The sequence below is a fragment of the Corvus kubaryi genome, unplaced genomic scaffold, assembly GCF_017639235.1.
Source record: "Corvus kubaryi isolate FWS band 111438036 unplaced genomic scaffold, C.kubaryi_AGA036_p1.0 37396, whole genome shotgun sequence".
NCBI classification, from domain to species: domain Eukaryota; kingdom Metazoa; phylum Chordata; class Aves; order Passeriformes; family Corvidae; genus Corvus; species Corvus kubaryi.
Genome location: NW_024581135.1, coordinates 27,543,436 through 27,566,596, shown reverse-complemented (window position 1 = coordinate 27,566,596; position 23,161 = coordinate 27,543,436). Strand labels below are relative to the sequence as shown.

At 45.0% G+C, this 23,161-nt stretch overlaps 1 protein-coding gene across 2 annotated transcripts in view; it reads right to left on the bottom strand.

Moving 5' to 3' along the window:
• Positions 1-11,800: 11,800 nt before the first annotated feature.
• The window catches only part of SATB2 (SATB homeobox 2), a 133,043-nt gene continuing 121,682 nt past the window's right edge, over positions 11,801-23,161 (bottom strand). For both annotated transcript variants that reach the window (XM_042041127.1, XM_042041128.1), the window contains exon 11: positions 11,801-14,888. In XM_042041127.1, the coding sequence (XP_041897061.1) occupies positions 14,433-14,888 (456 nt within the window). In that variant the 3' untranslated portion in view covers positions 11,801-14,432. The remainder of the gene's footprint in view (positions 14,889-23,161) is intronic.

Here is a 23,161-nt window from a genome sequence, read left to right as displayed (position 1 = left end):
TTGCTTAAACGCCTGTCTCCCTGCTGCCAATAGAGGATGTAGGAAGGCCAGAAAACAAAGGGGATTCAGGCCTTAGAGGCCCCTTAAGAGTCTCAGTTTTTTAATTAAAGTTCCAAAAACATTTGCTGAAAAGATTAGGGGGAAACACAGAGCATGCTGGGTGGGACATTCTGGTTGTTGAGCCAAGTCCCTTCTCTGCCACAGATGCAGTTGCTGGCTTCCTGGAGAGAAGCCAGCTAAAAGAAAAGCCATAAAGAGGTTGCATGGCTGAAGGAACAGTTTCCATGACCAGACAAACCCTTCTCCTTATTCTTTCAAAGTCTGCAGGGCCCAGACTACAGTACCTGACCAGACTGGCAGCAGCTTTCTCAAAGACACATGATCTACCCAGGGCTGCCCGCTGCATCCTGCACAGGCTCTGCCTCCCTCAGCACCCACAGGGATCCCTCAGCATCCAGTCCCATCTCCTTGGCATTTGTTTAACCCCAGATGTTCACTTCAAGGGCCAATTTGTACAAGGGACCACCAGCAACAAATGTCAGATCTGGTTTAAGACTTGGTTTGAAGGCATTTAGATAGAAGAATAATCGCACAGGGATGTGGTTTACTCTGGAGAAATAAAGGCTGTGTTTAAATGTCTGAAATTCCTGGTGACTCTAATAATTGTAACCTCTGCCTCAATAAAATGCACAAATAATGTTATTGAAACATTTCCAATCAAAAGGTATTATTTTTGGTTTAAAACATATGCAGTAGTCAGTATTTAAAAGCAAGACGGCTGGGCGGGCTTACCTCTTTCAGGGGAAAACTACTGGAACGCTGGTTTAGTCTCTCTTTCTCTGTTTTTATAGCCTTCTTATTACAACATTATAACCTTCATACAGTTCCTCTGTTGCTTTTCCTTACCAACCAGAAAGTAGATCTATGGTCATTCACTGAAGAGGTTTTTTCCATTAAGGTGTGTTTCAGAGCTTGACCTGGCAAAACATCACATTCCCAGAGAAGCACTGTCCCTGCAGTAGCTGAGCATCCTCAGTACCACACAACCCAATGGGCACCAGCAGTGCTCCAAGCCTGGTTATCATGCCAGTTTAGCAAACACCAAACAAATTAAGGAACCTGAGAGCCCCTTGCCAATTTTGACTTGGCAGATCACACGGCTACGTAACAGTGGCTTGTAAGATTAGGATTTTATTTTCAGTGGCATCTTGACACTTTAAGACACCTACAAGGAAGTCTCAGAAGGTATAAGCTGGTGAAGTGCCCACCTGCATCTTTAAGTGCTTAAATATCAAGCACCTGTATTTCTTCTGAGAAGAGACCTCAGGATCCCCAGCTCTCTTGGAATTTTGCCTTGAGCTCTGTGCTGACCTGCATTGTTCCCATGAGCAAAGTCAGATGCATCTCACAGAAGCTGGCAGAAGTTGGGCCAGTGTTTCATGATTCGCATGCCTATAGGATTAGTTATAATTAGTGTCTTCAAGTAAGACAATAACCGTATCATGCTATTGCACTCCATGGATGCAGTATCAGCACATATGGAAGGCATTTATTACTACAAATATTCGGGCACTTGATAGTTATCCAAAAATATAAAATCAGGTTAATCATTCTATCCTACAATCCCTGGCAAGAGATTTGAACTCAGGTTTTTCTGGCTCAGCCTAAAGTTTCACATATATGATCACTTCTGCCAGCTGGCAGTACTAAAATCTTAGGCTAAAGTCGTTCTCCAGGAGCCAAATCTATCTGCACAGTAACATTACAGAGCTTAGCTTTTTGCATGCCATACACTACCTAAAGATATCTAGCTGTTGCATAGAACTATGAAAGTTTATGTAGGCCAGATAGAAGAATTACTTTTCTTTTCAGAGTTAATCATTAACATCTCTCAGGGAAATAAACAACTGAGGTTATTGTCTTATTTCCAATGGTTGCCCTGGGGCAAATGAAATAATTAATTTGCCACATAATACAAGGGTAGCCATACTGTCCCCACATTCATACACGTAGAATTGTTTCCAAAAATAGAAGAAGAATAGATAAAATGGAAGAAAGAATTTCTGGAGAATGTATAGCTACCCATCAGAGCAAAGGCATGGGAGAACAAACTAACAAACTTCCCTTTTAAAAAGCCACTCTGCAACAGGAGCATCAGTGGTTATTTGACTTCCAGTAACACAGCATGCCATCCTTGGACTCATCAAGTCTCCCACAAATGCAATAAAATTCAGTGGCATTTTACAATCTATTAGGTGTCATAAAAGCTACAAGACCCACATATTCCTCTCCGGTCCTGCTCTTCAAGGGAGGCTCCTGGGGTTTCAGTGCACTCAGCTCATGATTTGTGAAGTTACAGTAAATACAGGCCCACCCTTGGCTCCTTGACCTGCCTCAGCCCACCTGCAGCGTCACCAACATGTATAAAATAAAGTCATTTCTCAGATACCAAATATTCAGAGGCCTGGCCATAGCTCATGTACCCAGTCCCAGCACCATAGAACACACAGGTCTGGGGCCAGGACAGCTTCTTTCACAGGACACAAAGTCAGAGCCAAAAAAAAAAAAAAAGCAGCACTGAAGGATCAGTGCCAGCCCAGCATGGAGGCACCCCTGCAGGGAGCTTCTTGAAGTGGGAGGCAGGCACAGAACCAGCAGGACCCACACACAGCTAAAGCCTCCAGCAGGAGCCAAGCTGGCTCTTTGCAGAGGCTCTGTGACACATCTGTGCCCCATCCTTCAGTGCATCCCAGAATGGATGCACTACCTAGGTATTGCATCAGCCATCAGCTTATGGACAGCTGACAAGAACCAGAAAAGATGGTGGAACCTTATTGCAGATGATCACAAAAAGAATAGCAACTGACAGCTGGACACAGTGATGCTGGTGTCTCTGTGGGATGGGGACTCCCCCCAGCCACAGATAGCTGCTCAAGTGTTTGCCTTTAAAACATTTTTTTTTTTAAATGAGTAGTGTCAGCCTGACATCCCTGGAGAACAAAACCATCCTGTATCATCACAATAACAAGGTGCCAGGAAGATAAACACCCTCCCTTTGAGCCACATGCAAAATGGCTGAAGCACATGAACACATACAATGTTTTTGCACTACATAACATAGGACCTCATGTTCTCTCCCTTCACTGGGAAACTTCAAGTAACTCAAATAACCTGTCCAAGGAGGATTTTCTTTTTCTAGCCTTCAGCTATTTTACAGCTTAGAGAGCCACCCCCACCATCTCACATCTGTGCTCAGAAGGCATCCAGGCTCCTCCTCTTAGCCCCGTTTGCTTCCAGGATGTACCCGCCAGCATTCTCACCTTCTGTAGCCTTTCCTGCTCCTCCATCAGAATGCTGTAGGTATCCCAGTCTCCCCTGCTTGCCATGGCAGGCCAGCACATATCCACAGGCTGCAGAGCTCCCAGGAGACCACCTCTCTCTCTTACTTTCCCTGACACTCTCCTCTGAGCCCTTGACCACCTGCTAAGAGAGCTGCCTCAAGCCCTGGTAGCAAGGCAGTGAGCTGAGCGAGCCAAGCCTCCTCACAAACACACCTTGAGGCACTTAAGTGAGGCATTTAAGCCCCACCTGGGGCAGGCTCTAGAGCTGAGCGAACCCTTTCCTAGGCTGAGCCGCTGCTCTAAAACACCTTCACCTCACAGTTTGAGCAATGTGCCTCTCCCAGCGCACCGCTGTTCTTTGGGCAGGGGGACAAAATAGCCAGGGCACTACACTGCGAGTTCTGTAGCTCAGCTGGGAAGGCTGGATCACCAGCTGGGTATTGCAGGGGTTGATGTGTTCCTTTACACGGCCATACGTGTAGTATATGCTGCATTCTACCCCATACATGCATTTGCAAGACAATACATTCTTTTTATCCATAGAGCCTTAACTAACATTGATCATGCATCATTAAAAAAGAAACAATTTGCAGAGGGTAAATGCCTGTTAATCATAAGGTAAAGGGGAAAGGAAAAAATTTAAGTGATATATAGAGGGAGGAAGTGACTCAGTGAGTGGGAGGGAGGGGACAAGCATTCCAGACAGATGGGACATGAATAACTTTTCCATCTCCCTCTCTCTCTTCTCTCCCAAGTCTTGCAGGAACTGCTGTGTTGAAATAGTCAGTCATTAACTATTTGATGAGGTTTGAAAATCTGAACTGAATTCTCTGGATGTAACCAACTATTATTACAGTGTCTGCCTCATAGCAATGCAAGTGTTGGAACCCTTTGGCAAGCCATAGCGGTGAGGGCAGGACGGAGCACTCTGGAGGAAAAGCCACTAAATGGCGTCAGCTGTGTGGCTCTGCGCAGCCCTGGAAATGCTGCAGGAATCAGAGCAGTAGTGATTAGTGAGTTTGCAGACCTCCTGTGACCAAGCAACAGGGCATCCATCCGCACAGCCGGCGACAGCGCTGATACACTGGCACTGCTCATCCCGCGGGAGCGCCGGGCTATGGGCGCGCTGGGTGAAGGTCACCCTGGAGGAAACTGCTGTGCTCCTCCCAAAACCCTCTGGCTTTTGCTGTCCTCCTGCAGGGCACTCCCTGGGGCAGAGTCTCCCACTTAACAGCATCCACCTTTTCGGAGGGCTGGGGTACAGCAAAAATGCCCTTTTGGTGCCAGTTCAAGAGCAGGATTCAGACCATGGGGAACCTCTCCTGCTCAGTCCACCTTATGCTACACAAACAGGCTCTGAGAAAACCTGAATGAAGCATTTCCCTTCATGGATGCCAAAGGCTAATTGACCAGCACAAGACCTGCTGAACTTGGTGGAACCAGGGTGGATATAATCACTCAAGAGAGCCAATAACCAATTAACTGAATGGCTCCAGCAGTTTTGAGGTCTGCCTTTTTATTCAAGAGCAAATCAAAGATCAATTTCCTAATAAGCTTTGTAATATCTGCTATTCCTTCTCATTATTATTACTAGCATTGCAGCAGTGTTTTGTGCATATAATGAAAGAGTAAGATTAGTTGGAATGGCCTCAGTGGTAGGAAAGGAGTGGGCGAAGCCTCAAGCCAAAAAAAAGCATATATACATCCACACACATATATATATAAGCCAGGAATGCTGTACAAGCCCTTCACAGCACAGGCCAGGTCATGAGGGGATTCTGACCACAAAATAAGAGTCTACCCCTGCTGATAACTTTTACCGGGTTTTACACAAGGAAAAGCAAAAACCTTGATTACAGTCATCAAGTGTCACAGTGTCACGGTTTAGCCTGGCCTTCCCAGCAGTACCACGTTGTCCCGAGAGCTTGGTCAGTTGCTGGCAGCTGGCAGACAGCAGTGGGAGCCAGTTGGAAATTGCATGGCAGCCCAGAGTCCAGCTGCTTCTGGCCTGTGGTGGTGACAAAGCACAGCAGGCAGGGCACAAGCACATGCTCCCTTCTGCCACAGGCCTCTGACAGGGGGCTGGGGCAGGTAATACCTTCCTCTGCCCCCATCACATCCACCAGAGCCCCAAGAGATGTGCTCCTCAAATCCCATCATTGTATTGCCCTGCAGTTCCCCTATGTGTTTTGCTTTTGAAATTGCAGGTTCCAGCTCTCTCTGCAACTACACCACCCGCTCAAATCATGTTCCCTTTGTCAGAAAGTTTCCCACACTCCTTGCAGTCTTCTCTCTTGCAGTAAGGCAAGAAACAGCAGCCCAATGTACTAATTCCTCCCCGCCTCCCACTCCCTCCTTTTCTCCTCCAGTGAAATCAGGGACTCTTGGAGATAATGATCTCACCTATGAAGATACAAACAGCATCATCTACATTTTTCAGCATCTCCAATATATTCCACTATGTGTTATCAGGCAGCCTTCTGGTGAGAGTGTAGGTTTCCCTTTTGGATGCATGGCTTTGCTTGGCCCTGGGAAAGTCCCCTCCACTAGAGCAGAGTAAGACTGCTTTCATTTCAGTCATGTGCATTTTAGCTGAGAGGGTTTTACTAGACTGAACAAGAAGAAAAACATTCCAAAATAAGTCTCTGAAGGAGAAACTGAGAACTCAGGAGGAAGGGGATGATGCTGAAGCCCATTTTTAGAGGAGCTGTAGCTGGATAATTGTCCGAGACAGACTGGCTTGTTGACTTTCTCACAGCAAAAGGCACAGGGCTGTTTAATTGATTTTAGCCTGTAACTAAACATATACTTCTTCCAATATAATGAACAACAATGCTACAATACTGCTCTCCTAATGTAAATTGATCCATTACAGATGAGTGTTTAGATCAATGTGTGATGTCCTGATTGGAAATAAAACTGTTTGCTCAAGATCACTATAAAGACAATGGGCACTGATAGATGATATTTATGTGACAAGGAACGGTTCTTAAAAAGGAGATTGCCAAGACCATGTCCATCAATTATGAAACCAGCATTCACCCAGCTGCCATGCAAGTATTTTTAAAGACAAGAAGAATGAGGAAAAGATCCCAATTATTTCTCTCAGCCCCACAGTCCCGCTCACTCTCCAGCATGGAAACTCCTTAGCTCCAGGCTCGCTGGTGTGGGAGCCACAGCTGCCCGGGCAGGGCACCCAGCACCCGTGGTCATGCAGGGCTGAGTGATGCTGTTCATCTGCCTGCATTATGCTGGGGCTCACTTCCTCCCAGAGCAGCTGGCTTCAGCTGGGGAATTGCACCATGGTCTGTGTCCTGTATGCTCATAGCCCATGTTTTGTCATCTCCCTGAATCTGGAGAGAAGCTAATGGCTCCAGCTACCTTCCCAGTCCATTGTGATCAATCCATGTGCCTCCCTTGCTGGTAGCTACTCGCTGTGGTCTTTCATTACGTCTCCTGCATGGGGCATTTTGGTTTTTCTCTTGCGTACTGAGGGGGTTGCTGGAATAGGGGCTTGCCTGGACTGTGTCCCAGCCATTCATTACCGGGGCAGCTGCAAGCACTTCTCTTTCTCCTGGGGCTGAGCACCTCCTTCCAAGGGCTCTGTCAGTGCTCGTCAGGGCTTTTGGTGGGATGGGGCAGCGGCTGCGCCACCCCCGGGGCCCGGCAGCCTCCTGCCCGCAGGCAGCACAGCAGCTCGGTGGTGGGCTCGCCCAGCCGGGAGCAGCCGCCGAGGGGCAGCGCTGGGAGCAGCAGCCGTGCCTGTCACTGCGGACCCAGGCAGCCACAGATGTCCGTGCTGGGACAGGGCTGGGCTGGCTCGGCGCACGGACACCCAGCTTGCAAGGGGGTGCAGTTGCTGTCTATGAATATACGGGGTGGTGGGTGGCCAGAGGTCAGGAAGGGACGCTGGGTGGGGGAAATTAAATGAAAGGACAATGTTGACACAGAACAAATGATGCTAAATGGCTTGTGAAAATAGATCCATTAAGGGAATGATATTCTGCAACAGCCTTTAAATACAAATAGGAGAGACAAATGGCCTTTAAATACAGAGGAGACTTGGTCGGTTTGAGAAACCAAAGGCTGAACCCTGTGGTGAAGCACTGCATTTGCTGGTCACGTCCTGCTCCACTTCCCTTGCAAGAGTCTCCTTCATGTCAATGAGACCAATCTGCTGCATTTTTTCCTCTCGAGGGCTAACACATTCCAAACACTTCTCTGGTCATCTCTGATCATAAATAGCTGAGACTGTGAGGAGTGCCAGCATGTACTTCGTCATATAGTAAAGATGGACCAAGGCTGTAAAACAGGGAGCAATCTGTTAAGGCATGAAAGAGTGCTCTCTCCTCTCAAAGCCAAGGGAATGTGGTCCTACTGACCTGGTCAAACTTGGGCCATGGAGAGGTCACCTCTTAAGTGTATCTGTAAGGAAGGCAGTTAGGGGACATCATGGGTGGTTGTTGCTACTCAGGCACCATGGCTGATGCTCAGGCTACTCAATTATTTCATCCCAGGAGCAGATGTCCCGAGGATGTGACAGTGGAGCTCTGTTGCTCTCAGCATCATTCCAGCTCATTCAAGCTTCCATGGGGTCCTTCCACTTTTTCCCACTTCCATCCTTGTAAAGAAAAGCACAGTGTCAAAGTAGGACAGAGGGGCTGACATCTCCCTGTGACTGTGGACAAAATGGCTCAGCTGAGTTTGGGTGTCTGAGGAAGGTGCAGCATCATCCTCAGCACTGTGTCCTGCTACCTCAACAGCTCTGCAGTGCACAGAGAAGTGTGACAGGAAACAGATGAGCTCTGCAATAGAAAATAGCTTTTCTGTGAGTGGTTGTCTTTTGGGGCAATGCCAGCATTTAAATCAGGGCTTCCCAGTCCTATCGTGGCATGAAACACACCCATTTAAACATGAGATCACAGACCTGCAGCACATGGGTTAAGAAACAGGCACAGGCCTGCTGACAACAGCTCAAATAAGGCTCAGACTGGTGTCAGCCTCTGGAGGGGTTCACACAGGGGACATTTATCTTTCTGTCTCAGAAGGGTCGTGGTCCATGCATGTGCACTTAGTTTGTGTTTGGCTGGCCCCTCCCACCCTGAAGGAAGTCAGTTCTTCAGAAAACCCCAGGTCGAAAGCTGTGTCCAGAGTCACTCAGTGAGGAGACAGTGGCTGGTGGCACATTTAGTCTGTGCTGTAACAGGAGTAGTGAACACCACCTGAATTTCTGCTCTTGCAAATTAAAATGTTAAGATTGGTCATAAAAATAAAGTCTCTTTTCTGAGAACATTTCATTGGAGATCTTCACCCCATGTCAAGGAATGTCATTCCTCATGGCTATGAGATGAAAATCTACAATTATGTAGCATTTATGCAGAATAGAACTATGGATACCTTAGCAGTGACAGATACTGTCTGTGAGCATTCCAGGCTCAGCAAAAGCTTCTCTTTCTGTCATTATCTCGATGGACTCTCAAAAGGAGCACAAGAGGGAATTCTGTCACTAGCCAAAGCAAATTTTTCCTTGAAACAGCCTCAGCTGAGCAATAAGGCCTCAATTCAGGAAAATTTGTTTGATCAGGTCAGCTACTTCTGAGGGAAAAAAATACCCTCCCTTACCTGGAACTTTCACCCAGAACAGAAAAGCCTAACAAAAGAAAAAACCAGGAAGGGAAAGCCAAATTCCCCTTAGAATATGGTACAGATTTAGTAGGGAGAGAAACCACCATTCAAACAAACTACTGAGGGCAACAGTGATTTTCCAGCTCCTGAGGTCTTCAAATCAAGACCAGATCCCTTCTGAAGGGTAAATTACACCACTCCTCCTAGGAGGAACCAGCTGTAACTCCTGAAACTGTACCACGGGTCAGAGGGGATGACTCTTGCCTTGAGCAAGTGTGCCTTGCAGGCAGAGCCAGCGGTTGCAGGGCTGGAGCGTGGTGTGCCTGGTGTGTGTCCCTGACCCTGGCAGAGGGGAGCGGCTCAGGAGAGCCTTCCAAAGACAGACCTGCCGGGGAGCAGCAGCCCCAACTCACAGCTGGTGAGCCTCTCTTTGCCTCCCACCACCTTCATTCCTCCAGGCTCTGTCAAGCCACACCTGCCAGTCAAGCAGTACGAGCATTCGCCTAACAACAACCAAAAATTTTGGAAGGAGGGGGAAGCCCGCAGAAATCTGCACTTGAACTGCTGCTGTCTCTCCCTCACCCGAATCCTCTCCTTGCCCGAGGCAGGGCTGACTCACCCAGAGCATGCTCTGCAGCTGGCCAGCTCCCCACCACCCGCACCACCGCCAAGGAGTGAGCACACAGGTTCCTGCCATCCCAGAGAGATGGGGCTTTCACACTCCTGCACTGTCTGTACGTGAGCAAAAAAGAAGGGGGTCTTGGCAGGGATGCCAGAGCCATCTCTTTCCATTCTTGCTTCTGTGAACTTTTTCAAAGGTTTCAAGGGTGGCCTGCATTTTCTGTTCCCTGCTGGCTTTGTCACACTGCCTGCTCCCCAAGTCTCAGGTTGCCAGTGTCTCTCCCCTGGATGACTTGGCTTATGTTATTTTGTGTTAAAACCGAGATGTTTTTTTAATGGCTATAAATAAGTTAAAACTGCATCTTTAATTAATCACTGCACTTTATATTGTAAGTGGAGATTTTTTGTAATGATTCGTTTATGATTTTAAGATGCCATTTGCTCACTGTCAAATGTATGCAGCTTTTATCCCTCCATGTTTAACAGGTTCGGGATAGAAACAAAATTTCATCAATGAGGAATTTTAATCCATTTAGTCTAGAGTAAATAATTGGTTATTAAGTGGAAAGAGATTGAGTGGATACTTTTACCTCAGCAACAATGAACTTGAGACACTAGTCAGTATGTTCATCATCTTAAAACATTTTAAACTAATCATGTTTATTTTTCACTGACACAGGTTTGAAATTGGAAATACATATGTCTGGATGACTAAAACATGAACAACAAATAGGAGCAGCAGCATGTAAAGTATAGAAAAGTAGAAGCATTAATAGAAATATTTCTGCTATAGCAGCTATTAAATGATTTTTTTTTTTTTTACGGTTTGGAAGAAGAACCCATATGTTTATAGGATTTTTTCCCCCCCAATTAAAATATGTATGTATGAGTGTGTCTTTCTCTAAATACTATTTAGCTACACACACACAGGGCTCATGTATAAAATTCCCCCCCAGTGAAGTGAAAGCTGCTTCTCCTTTTGTTTCTTTTCCTACTGTCAGGCAGAAAGGACACCCAATCCAACACCTCAGCACCTTCACAGCACCTGCAGGTGCAGTTCTGAAGGCCAGTTCATGCCCTCAGTCACCTCCCACGCCTGTGAAGGCCAATGGAGCCCCAGCCTTGGGCCATCGACCAGCAAAAGACTGCCCAGAGCTCAGAGCAGAGGCAGTACAGAGCCAGGCACAAGATCTGCCTGAGCCAGCCAGTTGATCCCATGGGAAGGGCACAGGCAGTCCAGGACCCCCTCAAGGTGAGTGCACGGAGAGCAGTTGTGCACCCCAGCAAACAGCACTCCAGGAAATGCTGCTGTGCACAGCTTCCAGGTGCCCAGACATTCCCTGAGCACACAGAAAGATGTTTGGTTTTATTTGGTCTCAGATTAAATACAAGTGGCCCACAGGTGACTGGGTACCCAAAGATGTGGTTATTCCTTCACCCCCCCTTATTTTTTTTCTCAAGAGAGCACATAGATGTTTTTTATAGGATATAAATAAGCCACCAAAAAGGGAAGAACTATTGTATTGGAACTATAGGAAAAGTAATAAATGCTTTTAAAAATTGCTCTACCTCAATTCCTAGACAACTCAAGTCTGACGTGCAGTATATGATTTGTCTGCTAGGATTGAATCCAGGCACTTACCACTTTGTTAGCTTAAGAATTTTGAGCAGTTTTTTCCATTTATCTGTATTCTTCCCAAAAACATTTCACACATTTCTCAGATACATCAATCCTTCCGGCATTCCTCTACACACTCAGTAGGATGCCCTGCTATAAATATAATAAAGCCTTTTATTATGTCCATTAACCATGGACATGTGTGCTCCAAAAGTTTCCTGACACGCAGTCATTTGTGGCTTTTTAATTATAAACAGAAAAAATCTACCAGCAAAAGAAGACAGCAGACTGGAAGTGGATCTTTATGTGTGTGTTTTGAGCATATTCTCCAGCAGGCTGAAGGCACCCCCATCCTCCTCCTGATCCCACCAGAAACATCCTGTGCATGCACCTACACGTGCACAGAAAGCCACTAACACAACAGGTTAGTCCTGGTGATACAGATTTGTCACCTGTGCCAGCTCCAGGGGCCTTGTAAAGGTTTTCAAGACCCAACAACACCGATCAAACCTTTTTTCAACAGGCAAATACGCCCCCTCTGTCTTGCATACCTTGTTCCACTTGAGCTCAGGAGAAAAGAAAAAAGCCCAGTAAATTACTTGACAAATTATTCATATTTATTGAATGCGTTTTATTTCAACAACCAAAAAATTCTAACAGCCTAACAATGCACATAAGTTAAAAATTAATTATCACTTAGTGATAACGAAGATAAAGTTGATTTACATGGAAAAATGAACATTTACAATATGTTAATCCTTATTCACATTGTTGATACCGCAATAAAACACAATTTGTTTTTTTTATTTTTTATTTCACAAAAAAGGCGGAAAATTGTGCTTTGTTAAGAGGCACTACAAGAAAAGTTTCTTTCTCCAAATAGATATTATATGATGGATACTGAATAAATAGACATATATGCATTGTAATTCGCAAAGTTCTGGCAAGACCACAGGCTAAAATGCCCACAGATTCACTTAGAACCACTGCAAAATTGGCAGTGAAATTAAAAATAAAAAGGCAAGACTCAGCATTGAAAAAATACCTAATAAAATTTTTGGTTGAAGTGTAAAAGATACCAAATGTTGATGCCATCATCAGATGAACAACTTACATAGCTTGGCAAAATTCAGTTTCCTTTCAAATGTATGGAGTGATTTCAGCTACAGGATAAGAAGACAGTTTTGAAAGCGTAGCTCTGAGAGAAACATAAAGCAGCAACCATCAAAATTCTGAGTAAAGCTGCAGCACACTACAGAACTAAAGGATGAAGAGCAAAAGGGGCATTAAGTAAGCAACCCACCATAATTTTGCAAAGGGATATGAAATTTATGCAGAGATACTCATGTTTCAAACATTAGCTCTGAAAAAATCTCATAAAAACTCCAGAGGTTACTGAGCAGCTAGAATTAGCTTGTATTGCAACGTCTTCTCCCTGTATATTGTCTGTTCTGAGTAAATATCTACACGTAGAGGTTTGTTTTTCGTTTTTAACTCCTACCTTTTATACCTTTCAAATATATAAATAGTATTAACAGTTATATTACATTGCCTGGTGTAGTAAACAGAAAGTAACTTTCAAAGTGATATTGCATGAGGTCTTGGTCAAGATTACATGAAAAGCCCATGTGAAAAAAGGAAGAAAAAAGCCAGAAGCCTTGTTGGTACCATTGCGGCTGCAGTTTACAGGCGTCTGAAATCAATCCAGCTGCAAGGTGAGGTCTTTGTCTCAGAAATCATTGCACAGAAGTGAAAAGTGAATGCTACTTGGCGTCTCTCTCGACAGGGTGCCTCAGAGCGGGTGGATGCTATTGCAGCTTTAGTGCTCAGGCCATCGAAGAGTCACTCGGGATTGGCTCTGCTTTATGTAACGTAGCTGCTACCTGGGTGCTGCGGAGCCTTCGCCCAGGAGGGGTGGGAGTGCAGGGCCTGGCTGGGAGTGCAGCGCCTGGGCCCCCCAGGGAGCGGGGACCTGCGGCTGGAAACACTGCATTGCACTGGCATGGAACGCGGGACACGAGGAAGCCCAGCACAACAGAAACACGGGGGAGGCTACGAGGAGGGCGAGCAGGAAGTCACCAGCGCAAACCCTCGGTCTGTCAGCAATTCACCTGGACGGGATTCTTGGGATTGTGGCATTTTGTGTCGCAATGTAACTTTACACGTGTGCATGTGCGTGTGTGTGTGTGTGTGTGTTTCACTTCAGTATAAACAAAAAGCAACAACAAGAAGGAAGCTTTTAAATTTTAAGATCTGAAACAAAGAACAGGTAAATAAAATCCACAGTAAAATGTGGTTGATAGTATGAATTCCATACATCAAATCTCAACACATTTATCTTTTTTCTCTTTCTATAAAGACCTCGTTAATGGACAAGTCTTCTACGCACTGAATTTCAGTTTTAGTCATTCTGAATCCCATGAAAACTCATCTGTTCACTACGGAAAGGACTATCTGGAGAGTGGAACATGCTGTATCCTTTTAAGTGTGCATTGTGTTCAAAGTACTTTTAACTTACTAGGTTTTCTTTTTAAGGTGCCCTGATTTGTTTTTCCATTTTCTCTCTTTTTTTCCTCTTTTCTTTTTTTGGCAGTGTTGATTTACGTCTTTAAATACCTCAAAAATTACCCATCAAGTTGCCAGATAGGACGCCATATAATAATGAAAAAAAAAAATCAGGGATAAACATAGAAAATAAATAGGAATTCAAAAATAGTCACCACACCCTGAGAGCAGGCGGCAGTTTATCAAAAAGCCAAAGCAACTCATTTTGAAGTGGTTTTAATACATAAACAAGTCTCATCTTTAAAGAACTCATTTCACAGTCTATACTTTCAGGTTGTAAAGTTCCGTCCCATGCAATTTAATATATATATATTTTATGTAAATATATATATACACACACAAAGTTGTAAATTTCCCTTCACTGATTTCATAGGACTTTTTCTTCCAATTTACTTGCTAGCTGTCCCTTTCATAAGTGCAAGATTGATGAAGGCATAATCCTATGTGACTACAACGATTGCTTCAGTCAAATGCAGGAAGTGTAACACTCGAGTGTCTGTGTCAAGGCGATGTCTGATCGGGCAATGCTGAATTCATTCGGTTTGCACATGGATCATGCGCAACGGAAACAAACAAACAAAAGTTAAAACGAGGAAAAAAATCAAAAATAAAACCAGAAAATCCTTGGATCAATGTATTGCTTTCTGCACTTCTATCTCACATTATCTCTGGTCGATGTCTGCTGGAGCCGCCTTGCTTTTGTCGGGATTCTCCTCCTCCGCCTCTACTTTATACATTTCCTCAGAGCCTTCCTCACTGTCGTTCTCCTCCGACTCCGTCAGCAGCTCCTCATCCTTGTACTCTGCCACGTCAACCACTGTTCCCAAGTGCTCTTTTAGCTTCCCGTGGTGCTTTACGTGGTAACGTTGGTTCTGGAAGAATTTGATGATGGTGTGCTTGGGGAGATCCAGCTGAGCAGAGAGGGTGTGGATGGCTTCCTGATCAGGGTAGAGACCCACGTCATGAATAAAGCTTTGAAGGATACCTAGAGCTTCCAAGGAGATCTTGGTACGGGATCTTGGCTTTTTGGCACAACTGTCCTCAGCAGGTGGAGGAGGAGCCTCTTCTCTAGGTGGGGAATTCTCCTTGGCAGGCTGGGACTGCTGTCTGTGCAGCACCTATAAGATCAAACAGACACACACTTCACATGCTGACCCCTCGGTGCTTGACATAAGGGCACTTGTACAGGTTTGAATACAGGACCCACTTTGGTTTGGTCAAGAAAAGTACAATTAATATGCATTGTGCACTACCTTTCTCACCTGTAAGACAGCTACACCAGTAACTACAGACTGAAGGCAGAAAGTGATATCAAAGGCAAACGTTGTAAAATAAATGTAAACCCACAAAATAAATGAGAAATAAAAAATGCAAGTAATAAAAAGAAATATAAAATAGCCAAAATAAAAATTAAGTCAAAAGGTATTACAGTCTTGTGGTCATGATGATTGGCCAGTTGCCCCATCTCAGAAAAGTCATTCTCCTGCTTTGCTCCTCTTCTCCCCACTCTTGTTTCCTCTCATCTTTTCAGGCTAGACACTTTGACCATTTCCTCAAGATGTCAAGTACCACAAAGGCCTAGGCACATGTGGGATTGTCAGGTGCTACTTTATGAATAATGATTTTGCATTAAAATCCATCACAGCTACTTTTTGTAAGAAAAAAAATAATAGAAGTGCAGAGATTTGCTAAGATTTCTCTTCCCTTTCCCTTAAGAGGGACAGCATTGTCAATTCAGTTGCTTCGCATAGGTGGCTTTAATGTGTCTCCTGAACAGATTTCTCTATATTACATCTGCAGTAATTTCACTAGTTGAGGAGTTCTGAGTTCAAATAATTATAGCCCTCCATTCTGAGAAACCCTCTGGGCAAGCACACTTTGCAGTCTTGTAACAGATTTTCACCCACAGTATCTCCTTTTCGGCAAGTTTAAAGAAAGCATATGTAGCTCTTAATCTTCCTAACAGCCACTTAAAATGACTAAGAAAGGGCCTCGTGCAGCCCTTATTCCAGGGGAAAAAATACCTGCTCTGAATTGTTCGAAACACAGAGGAGCTCCATATGCTTTCTTTAAAACCAAATCTATACAAGAGAGATTAGTGGAAAAAATCCCCTACAGGATTGAGTGCTGGATTTGCCCAGAGGTTTCTTCAGATGCAGGGAAATAATTATTAGAGCTTGACACTCAAAGCTAACAAAATCAATATGGATAACTATTTTCTTCCACAAGTAAGAGGCAATTCTGGCTCTTTAACCAAGAAGAAAACGTCTTTGTTGCAAACTATAATATCCAGAGAATCAACCCTACATTAAAGCTCTCTGAAGGAAAAAAAACCCAAGGATAAATAATGGAAATGTGCTGAGAACTTGCACTGAATTTTACACACATACCGAGCCCCCCGTAAAATGCTACACTAGTCAAGTTATTACCGCAAGAGGGAAGCCCGCTGTGGAATATCAGCCTGTTATGCAAATAAATAAAAAGGCTCTGTGCCGAAGAGCCCTTTCCTCATTTCCTTCATCAAACGTTCCTGCCATAACAATTTGTAACGTCAGCGATCTCCAGTCCCAGCTTTTGGGAAGCAGATCGCAGTCCCCAGGCACTGCCCACCACGGCGCGGCCGAGGAGCTGAGCCCGCCGGGGATGCTGTGATGGTGGCCCGGCTGCACCTGGCCAGGGCTCTGCTCCCCGCGGGGCTGCAGCTCCCCGGGCACAGAAGCAGGACCCGGCACCACGTCCCAGTGCCTCCGTGAGCAGCGGGGTGTGAGTGAGGGCCGGCAGTGCAGGGACACAGCTGCACATCCTGCCGCCGGCAGCGCTGCCCGCTCTCCCCACGGGCACTGCCGTGCCGGGACAGTGGCAGGAACATCCCACCAAGGAGCAGCTCCACAGGGACAGCCAAGAGCAGGTGCCAGCACAGGGCTTGCCACACCGCGGGCAAGAGCCGCTGCTGGACAGAAACACTGCAAACTTGTTTCGGTGCCAATACGTACATTTTCCTCCCAAGCACGTAAATACTGAGGGTTCCACAGAAATGGCTAACCAGGGAGCGGGGGAAAAGGGGGAGCTCAGATGGAAATGACAGATACTCTGGTTTATGTTTTATTACATCTCTTGTAATAAAAGAGCATAATGTTCCAATGAATGGAATCGCTCAGCTGCTCTTTGAGGATTTCTTTTTTGTCCATGGATTGCTTTCAAAGAGAAGGGCTGACGTTTCCAAATAGAGGGTTACAGATGAGGGTGGGATCTGTACCTACGTCAGCAGGGAGCACTGAAAGCAGCAGAGCCAGGATCGCTGATTCTAGCCAGGGACCAAGCCCCATAAATTTGTCACACAGACCCTACCTAATCTCCCCTGTTGTGGCTTCTGGTCCTGTCACCTGACAAAGTAAGGCCCAGAGCAGCCAAAATCAAAAGGATTTAACACCACAAATAAACTGCCAGGGAACTTACAGACAGCGTCACACAAAAAAGCCGCAAGTAGCATTGCTAATCAGAAGCTGGATTCAAGTAGCAGCTAACAGAGATAGAAACACATCCAGAAAGGGTGCGAATTACTTAGTTCATTCTTGTTGGAGTTGGAAGGGGGCTTTTTTTTCCCTTTTCAGTTGACAAATAGCATGAGAAATGATCCAGCTTGAAAAATGTTACAAGACTTCCAATCAAATATAATGATGAAAAAAATCCAACAATACGGGATCAGCAGCAGTAAAATGTTTAATTTGAAGGAGATGAAGAGATGCCTACAGCATCTATAAAGCAATCAACCAAAGAGAGGGCTGAGAGCAGGAGAGAAAGAATAATTTCAATTAACCCTTCCTTTTCCAGAGTGACCTCTCCACCTTCTCCAGAAGAGAAAATGCAAAACCTGGGGGTTATCAGTGTAAAATAGTAGAAAAAGGTTGCATTTTATTTCATCTCCTGTTATGCTAGGTAATGAAAAAAAAACTAAAGCTGCTCTTCTAACAGACAAATCTCATTATTTTACTAACTTCTGGGGGTTTCCTCTGGTTTGCCAGTGGGATTAACAAAGGACTTCGGCCACACTGTATTTGTCAGCAACAGAACTTTGGCCATATACAGACAGATGAATAAATCCACAGAATGTCCTTCAGATCTGGGCTGTGGTCAGTTTTGCAACTCCTTCTGACAGTACAAGCTATTTAGCACAACAGAGCATGCTTTTCTATGCAAACCAGATCAACTGCTGAGCACACGGTACAATACGAAATCTAAATTACCTGTATGTTAAATATTTGCTTTAAACTACATTTGATTGACGAGCATGCTGGTCAATCTGAGTGATTGGCTTACTTCATATCCAGCTCTGCATGCCACAGCCTCACAGAGGAAATGGCCCATATTTGGAGATCCAGATTTTCAGATCTTGGGTCATTATTAGGCTCCTACATGTGCAGGTAAAATTTCCAGCAGCTTCACTCACTGCTGTGCACACCCTGCCATATAGCTTTGGGTCAGTGCTGCTCTGCCTCTGCACTGCCAAGAAGGAAACATCACTGATCTTCTGTGTATAGGGTGCAGCGCATCTCCCAGCGCAGGCGAACCCTCCGTGGTGGCCGGACCTACCACAAAGCCCTGCAGATATGATGGGCTTCTGAGGTAAGGGATAACAACAATGGCCACGCTCAGCTCTCCTGTTCCCAGGAAAGCTGGTGCTGGGCTCGGAAAGGTGCACTTTGTGGCACAGGTGCCCCATGCCCCCCTTCCCCACTCCCTTCTCCATCCCCCATGCCCTTTCCCACTGCTCCCCAGCCACAGGTGGGGCAGCCTCCTCCTCCTCCACAGCCAGCACCATCTGGAGCTGACTTTCCTTCCCCTTCCTGACTTCTCATCTACTTTCAAATCAAATGTGAAGATACAGATTTCCTTCCATGCCCAGAGGACTTACTCTTTCCATTCTTTCAAGAGATTTAATTTTCAAACTCTATAGACATGGCTGCCTTTCAACATTTGAAAACAGAGCATCTCTGGAAGATGCTGCTTCATGAAGGTTCAATCAGGTAGACTTTCTCCTCACAGAAAAACTTATCTTTTTGAAATAAATTCAAGAGCCCTGGTAGAAAACTTGCAAGAAAATGACTGTGATGGAAGTTGACTTTAAATGATTAAGTGACTGGTCTTAGATCGCACTGTACTGAAATATGATTTGAAGGCCACAATGAAAAGCAGCTGTAAGCCATGTGTAAAATATAATAGTACATGCCTACAGGGAAGGAAGTGAGATACTGAATGATTAAATTTAGGGGAGTATATAATGTAGTGTATCATTATGGGAGTGATCAGGATTATTTGTAATAAGCTAAGGGTTTGTGGTCTATCTAAAATCCAAAGCCAAGAATTATCAGGGGAAGGGACTGTTGCACTGTTTTACACTTATCCACTCCCCATGTCTCCGGGTGCTCCCACAGGAAAAACCTGACTTTGGCGTTGCCACAGAAAAGAGAGAGGTGAGCGAACCCAAACTGAAAGATGAACATCATGTAATCGCAGTCTGTGCCTGTACTGTATTTAATTTTGGCTGGATTCACTATGCCACTGGTGTTTATTTCCATTTCCACCCACTTTCTAGCTAGAACTACACACGTGACATTGGTGAGTGGCTAAGGGAGCCAAGCAGGATGCTCGAGTGGGGAACACACACACACCCCCAGGCACCACCAGCAGTGAGACACCAGCTGACAACACTGACTCTGTGACATGTCACCCTCCATTGCCTGGACAGCCTTTGCAGCACACTGGAATCAGGAACTGCATTTCTATGTGAAAACCTCAAGCTCTTTTGTTTCCTAGTGTGGTCCTGCCCATCCCTTTGCAGAGAGGATCAGTCATGTGAGCTCCCTTCCGTTGGGATTTGCTGAGATAATGAGGTGCCCCTTGCTAAGAGAGGCACCAAAAATGTTACATTCTTGAAAGACTGTGCATTTTCAATAGAGACTGCCCTTGCTGAACAGACACCACCTTCGTCTGTGCACAGACAGTGTGAACACTGACAGGTACCTTGATGGCATGTGGTGGTCAATATCAATTTTCATAACCCAAACCCACAAGAAGCAAAGTTGAATGGATTGGCCTTCTCTTTGCCAGAGGAGGTTTAAATTGGGTATTAGAAAAGACTTCTTCACTGAAACAGTTGTAAAACATTGGAACAGGCTACCCAGGGAAGTGGTGGAATCACTGTCCCTAGAGGTACTTAAATTAAGTGCCACATCTACACATATGAGACATGGTTTAGGGGTGCACTTGGCATTGGTGGGTTAATGGTTGGACTTGATGATCTTACAGGTCTTTTCCAAAACAGATAATTCTGTGAATCTATTCTCAGTGGTGGGAAGCAGTCAAACCTTTCAGCTTTTCTTCGTATTTACATTGTTCTCACAGCCAGCCATAACACTGTATCACATCAAGGACTTCCATGCCAAAGACAGCAAGATTTTAGCCTGCTTAAGGACCCCAAAAGAAAAGCCAGAGAGAACAGACACATACTATAAAACACAGGTCCAGAACCTTCATTTGGTACACCTAACACCAGCCATCTATTACTGCCCTTGGAAGCGTTCAAGGCTCATCAGCAGGAGTTGCCACCAGTTTGACTCCATGCAAAAACAATTCACCACACACCTCCTGTCAGCAAGCCACTGGAAAAGCTCCTTTCCCCATGGCCAGCTGAAGTCAAAGGCAGGGCTGAGGACAGGCCTAAACAAGGTGTTCAGCTGCATTTTACTGAGCAGCACCTCACCTCTGTAAGCTGAGAGCCCCCTGGCAGTGCCTAGCTATCCTGGTAAGAGTTTACTGAAGAGACAAACTCCCTTTTGTTGCAACAAAATCTTATACCAAGAAGGAGGCACTGTCCCTCTTAGCAGAGTTTACAGGAATAATCTGCAGGAGATTATCTGTTCAAATAAAGAGCCTTACACTCCCTAGCCCTGGTCTCTCTTCACATATAGAAATGTGCAAGGAGAGAAGAGAGGCAGCAGCTGCCATAACCAGGCTCGTGACAGCCTCCCAGGCCAGGGCTCGCAGGGATAAGAACATTAATTACACACAGTCACTGTGCCAAGACTCTTTACAGGTTTCTAGGAATGTCCGTACAAGAAACTGTAGCAGAAGTTACAATTTGCACCTGTGTTCATTTCTTTCTTATTAAAAATGTGGTTCTTAGACGACTCTTTTTTTCTTCCCTTGCAAAAATACATTCATTTGGGTAAACACTGCAGCACTAGTCGCAGCACCAAAGGAAGTATTTTCTTTGGACTCATTCTCAGAGTGATTTCACACCTTGACACCATAAAGCTGTGTTAAAGACCATGGTTTAGTTTCCTTGCTTTTCTTGGATTATACGCTATCCTAAGGTCAAAACTCAGGGAAATCCAAAACTGTTATTAAAAAAGAAAAAGTATCTATGAAGTGATGACAAATTGCAGACTACAGGTGTTAGATTACATTTTGACTCCAGGCAGGTTTAATATACTTTAGTTTCCTTTTACAATTGCCCTTAGCAGGTACTGTTATCGGTAAGGGATTTAAAAAAATATATGGTACTCAATAAAAGAAGACCGTGTCAAAAGAAATCAATATGAGCGTGCAAAATGGTAGGAAGTCTGACACGGATAAATATGTTCACTTTCATCTAACTTCAGTCTGAGCTTCTTTTAATTTTGTAGCTCAACTGCTGGCCACACATCCTGTGCATTTTCCAGTGCAGCTTAGTAATTGCTTCACAAGAGTAAACACCCTTATTAAAGATAATTACAATGCTTGTCTGTGATATGAAGTACCCCATCTCATGAAAGCCAGATGAAACCAGCCAACCAGAACTGGTGGCTACAACACCTCGTAAGCCAGCAGCCCTGGGTCCCATTCATTTTGTCTGCAAAGACAAAGCAGTCACACAATAAAAAAGTCCCCCAAATATTCAGGCCTTTCCTATCACCCTTCATCCGCCCCTGACCACCACTGGAGCCAGAATATTGGATCAGACAAACCCTGTCCTAAATCTATCAGCTCTGAGGTACAAGTCACACTCTGAGATATACAAAAAGGGACTTAGAGAGAACTCTTGAGGAGAGAAAGGAGTTCCACAGGGAACCCAAAGTCAAAGGCAAGTTTGGTTTCCAGGCTGGAATGCAAGCTGGCTGAAGTGATTCATTTCAACATCTTTGGAGCACACTCACCACATGCTTCCCTTTGCTTTACGGTGGTTGCCTTGCTCAAGGGCAGGAAATAGGCAGGGATTTGAAAGCATGGCAAGACACTGAACACCCAGCCTCTGAAACAGCAGCCCTATACTGCAATTCTCCAGGACCAAACTATCAAAAATGGTCAAAAAGGTGATGAAAAAGACAACAGGAATTAAAAACAAAACAAAACAACGAAATTTTCAGTTGTACATTGCTTTTGGCATCCCACACAAAGTGCTAAGCATAAGCAAAACACAATTAATCTTGACTTGAAGGCAGGGGGAAGGTGTCTCTCCCCCTCCCCAGCACACACTGCTCCCATTAATGCTAACAGGAGCTTACCATGCATCAAAGAGCAAATCCACCACAAAACATTTTTAAGTGCTATCATCACTGGAAATAAAATATAAATTACAGCTTGATTACACTGCACTGCTAAGAGGCCACATGTGCAGCATAGCTCGCAATGACAACTTCAGATGACCAGATAACTTTGGGACAGGTCTAAGAGGTTACTGTAAAACATCTGTGCAGAGGAATCTTTCCTTGTCTTTGCTTTCCTTTCAAGAAGCTGTGGCACTGCTGTCTGTACAGTTGTTTGAAGAATGTTTACAAATCAGCTTGACAAAGAGAAAAAAAACTTCTGCCACCACTTGACCACAATCATGATCTTATTCTTCAGTAATGCGTGGTTTATTTCCCTTTCCTGATCTCTGTTAATAGACAGCACGTGCCTACACAATAGCCACTATTTTGTCTGTATAATGTTAAAAAAATAAATCAGAAAACTCTGACAATGCAGAACAGTGTCCCGGTGTTTCCTGGGGTAACTGCTCTCCCTCGAATACTAACTCAATTCTTCCCACAAAAGCACAGGCACAACTTTCATTGCTGTGCAAGTGCCTGAGAACTGGCTGATTTTATGGGGCAGCACAAATGAGCTCATGCTGATGAACATTCATGTATTAGCTCTGAATTTCCCATCTTGGGCTGGTTTAAGCCAGACCCTTAGGCTCACTGCAGAGTAGCTGTGACCAGCGCTGGGTATCTCTTTCTCTAATACCTGGCTGCAGCCTGGGAGAGTTGTCAGCAGCTCCTGCACAGCCTGCAGGTGGAGCCGGCACGTACCTCCTGTGTCCACATGCAAGTGGCCGGATCCATTCCGGCTGCTGCTGGCACAAGCCAGGGTG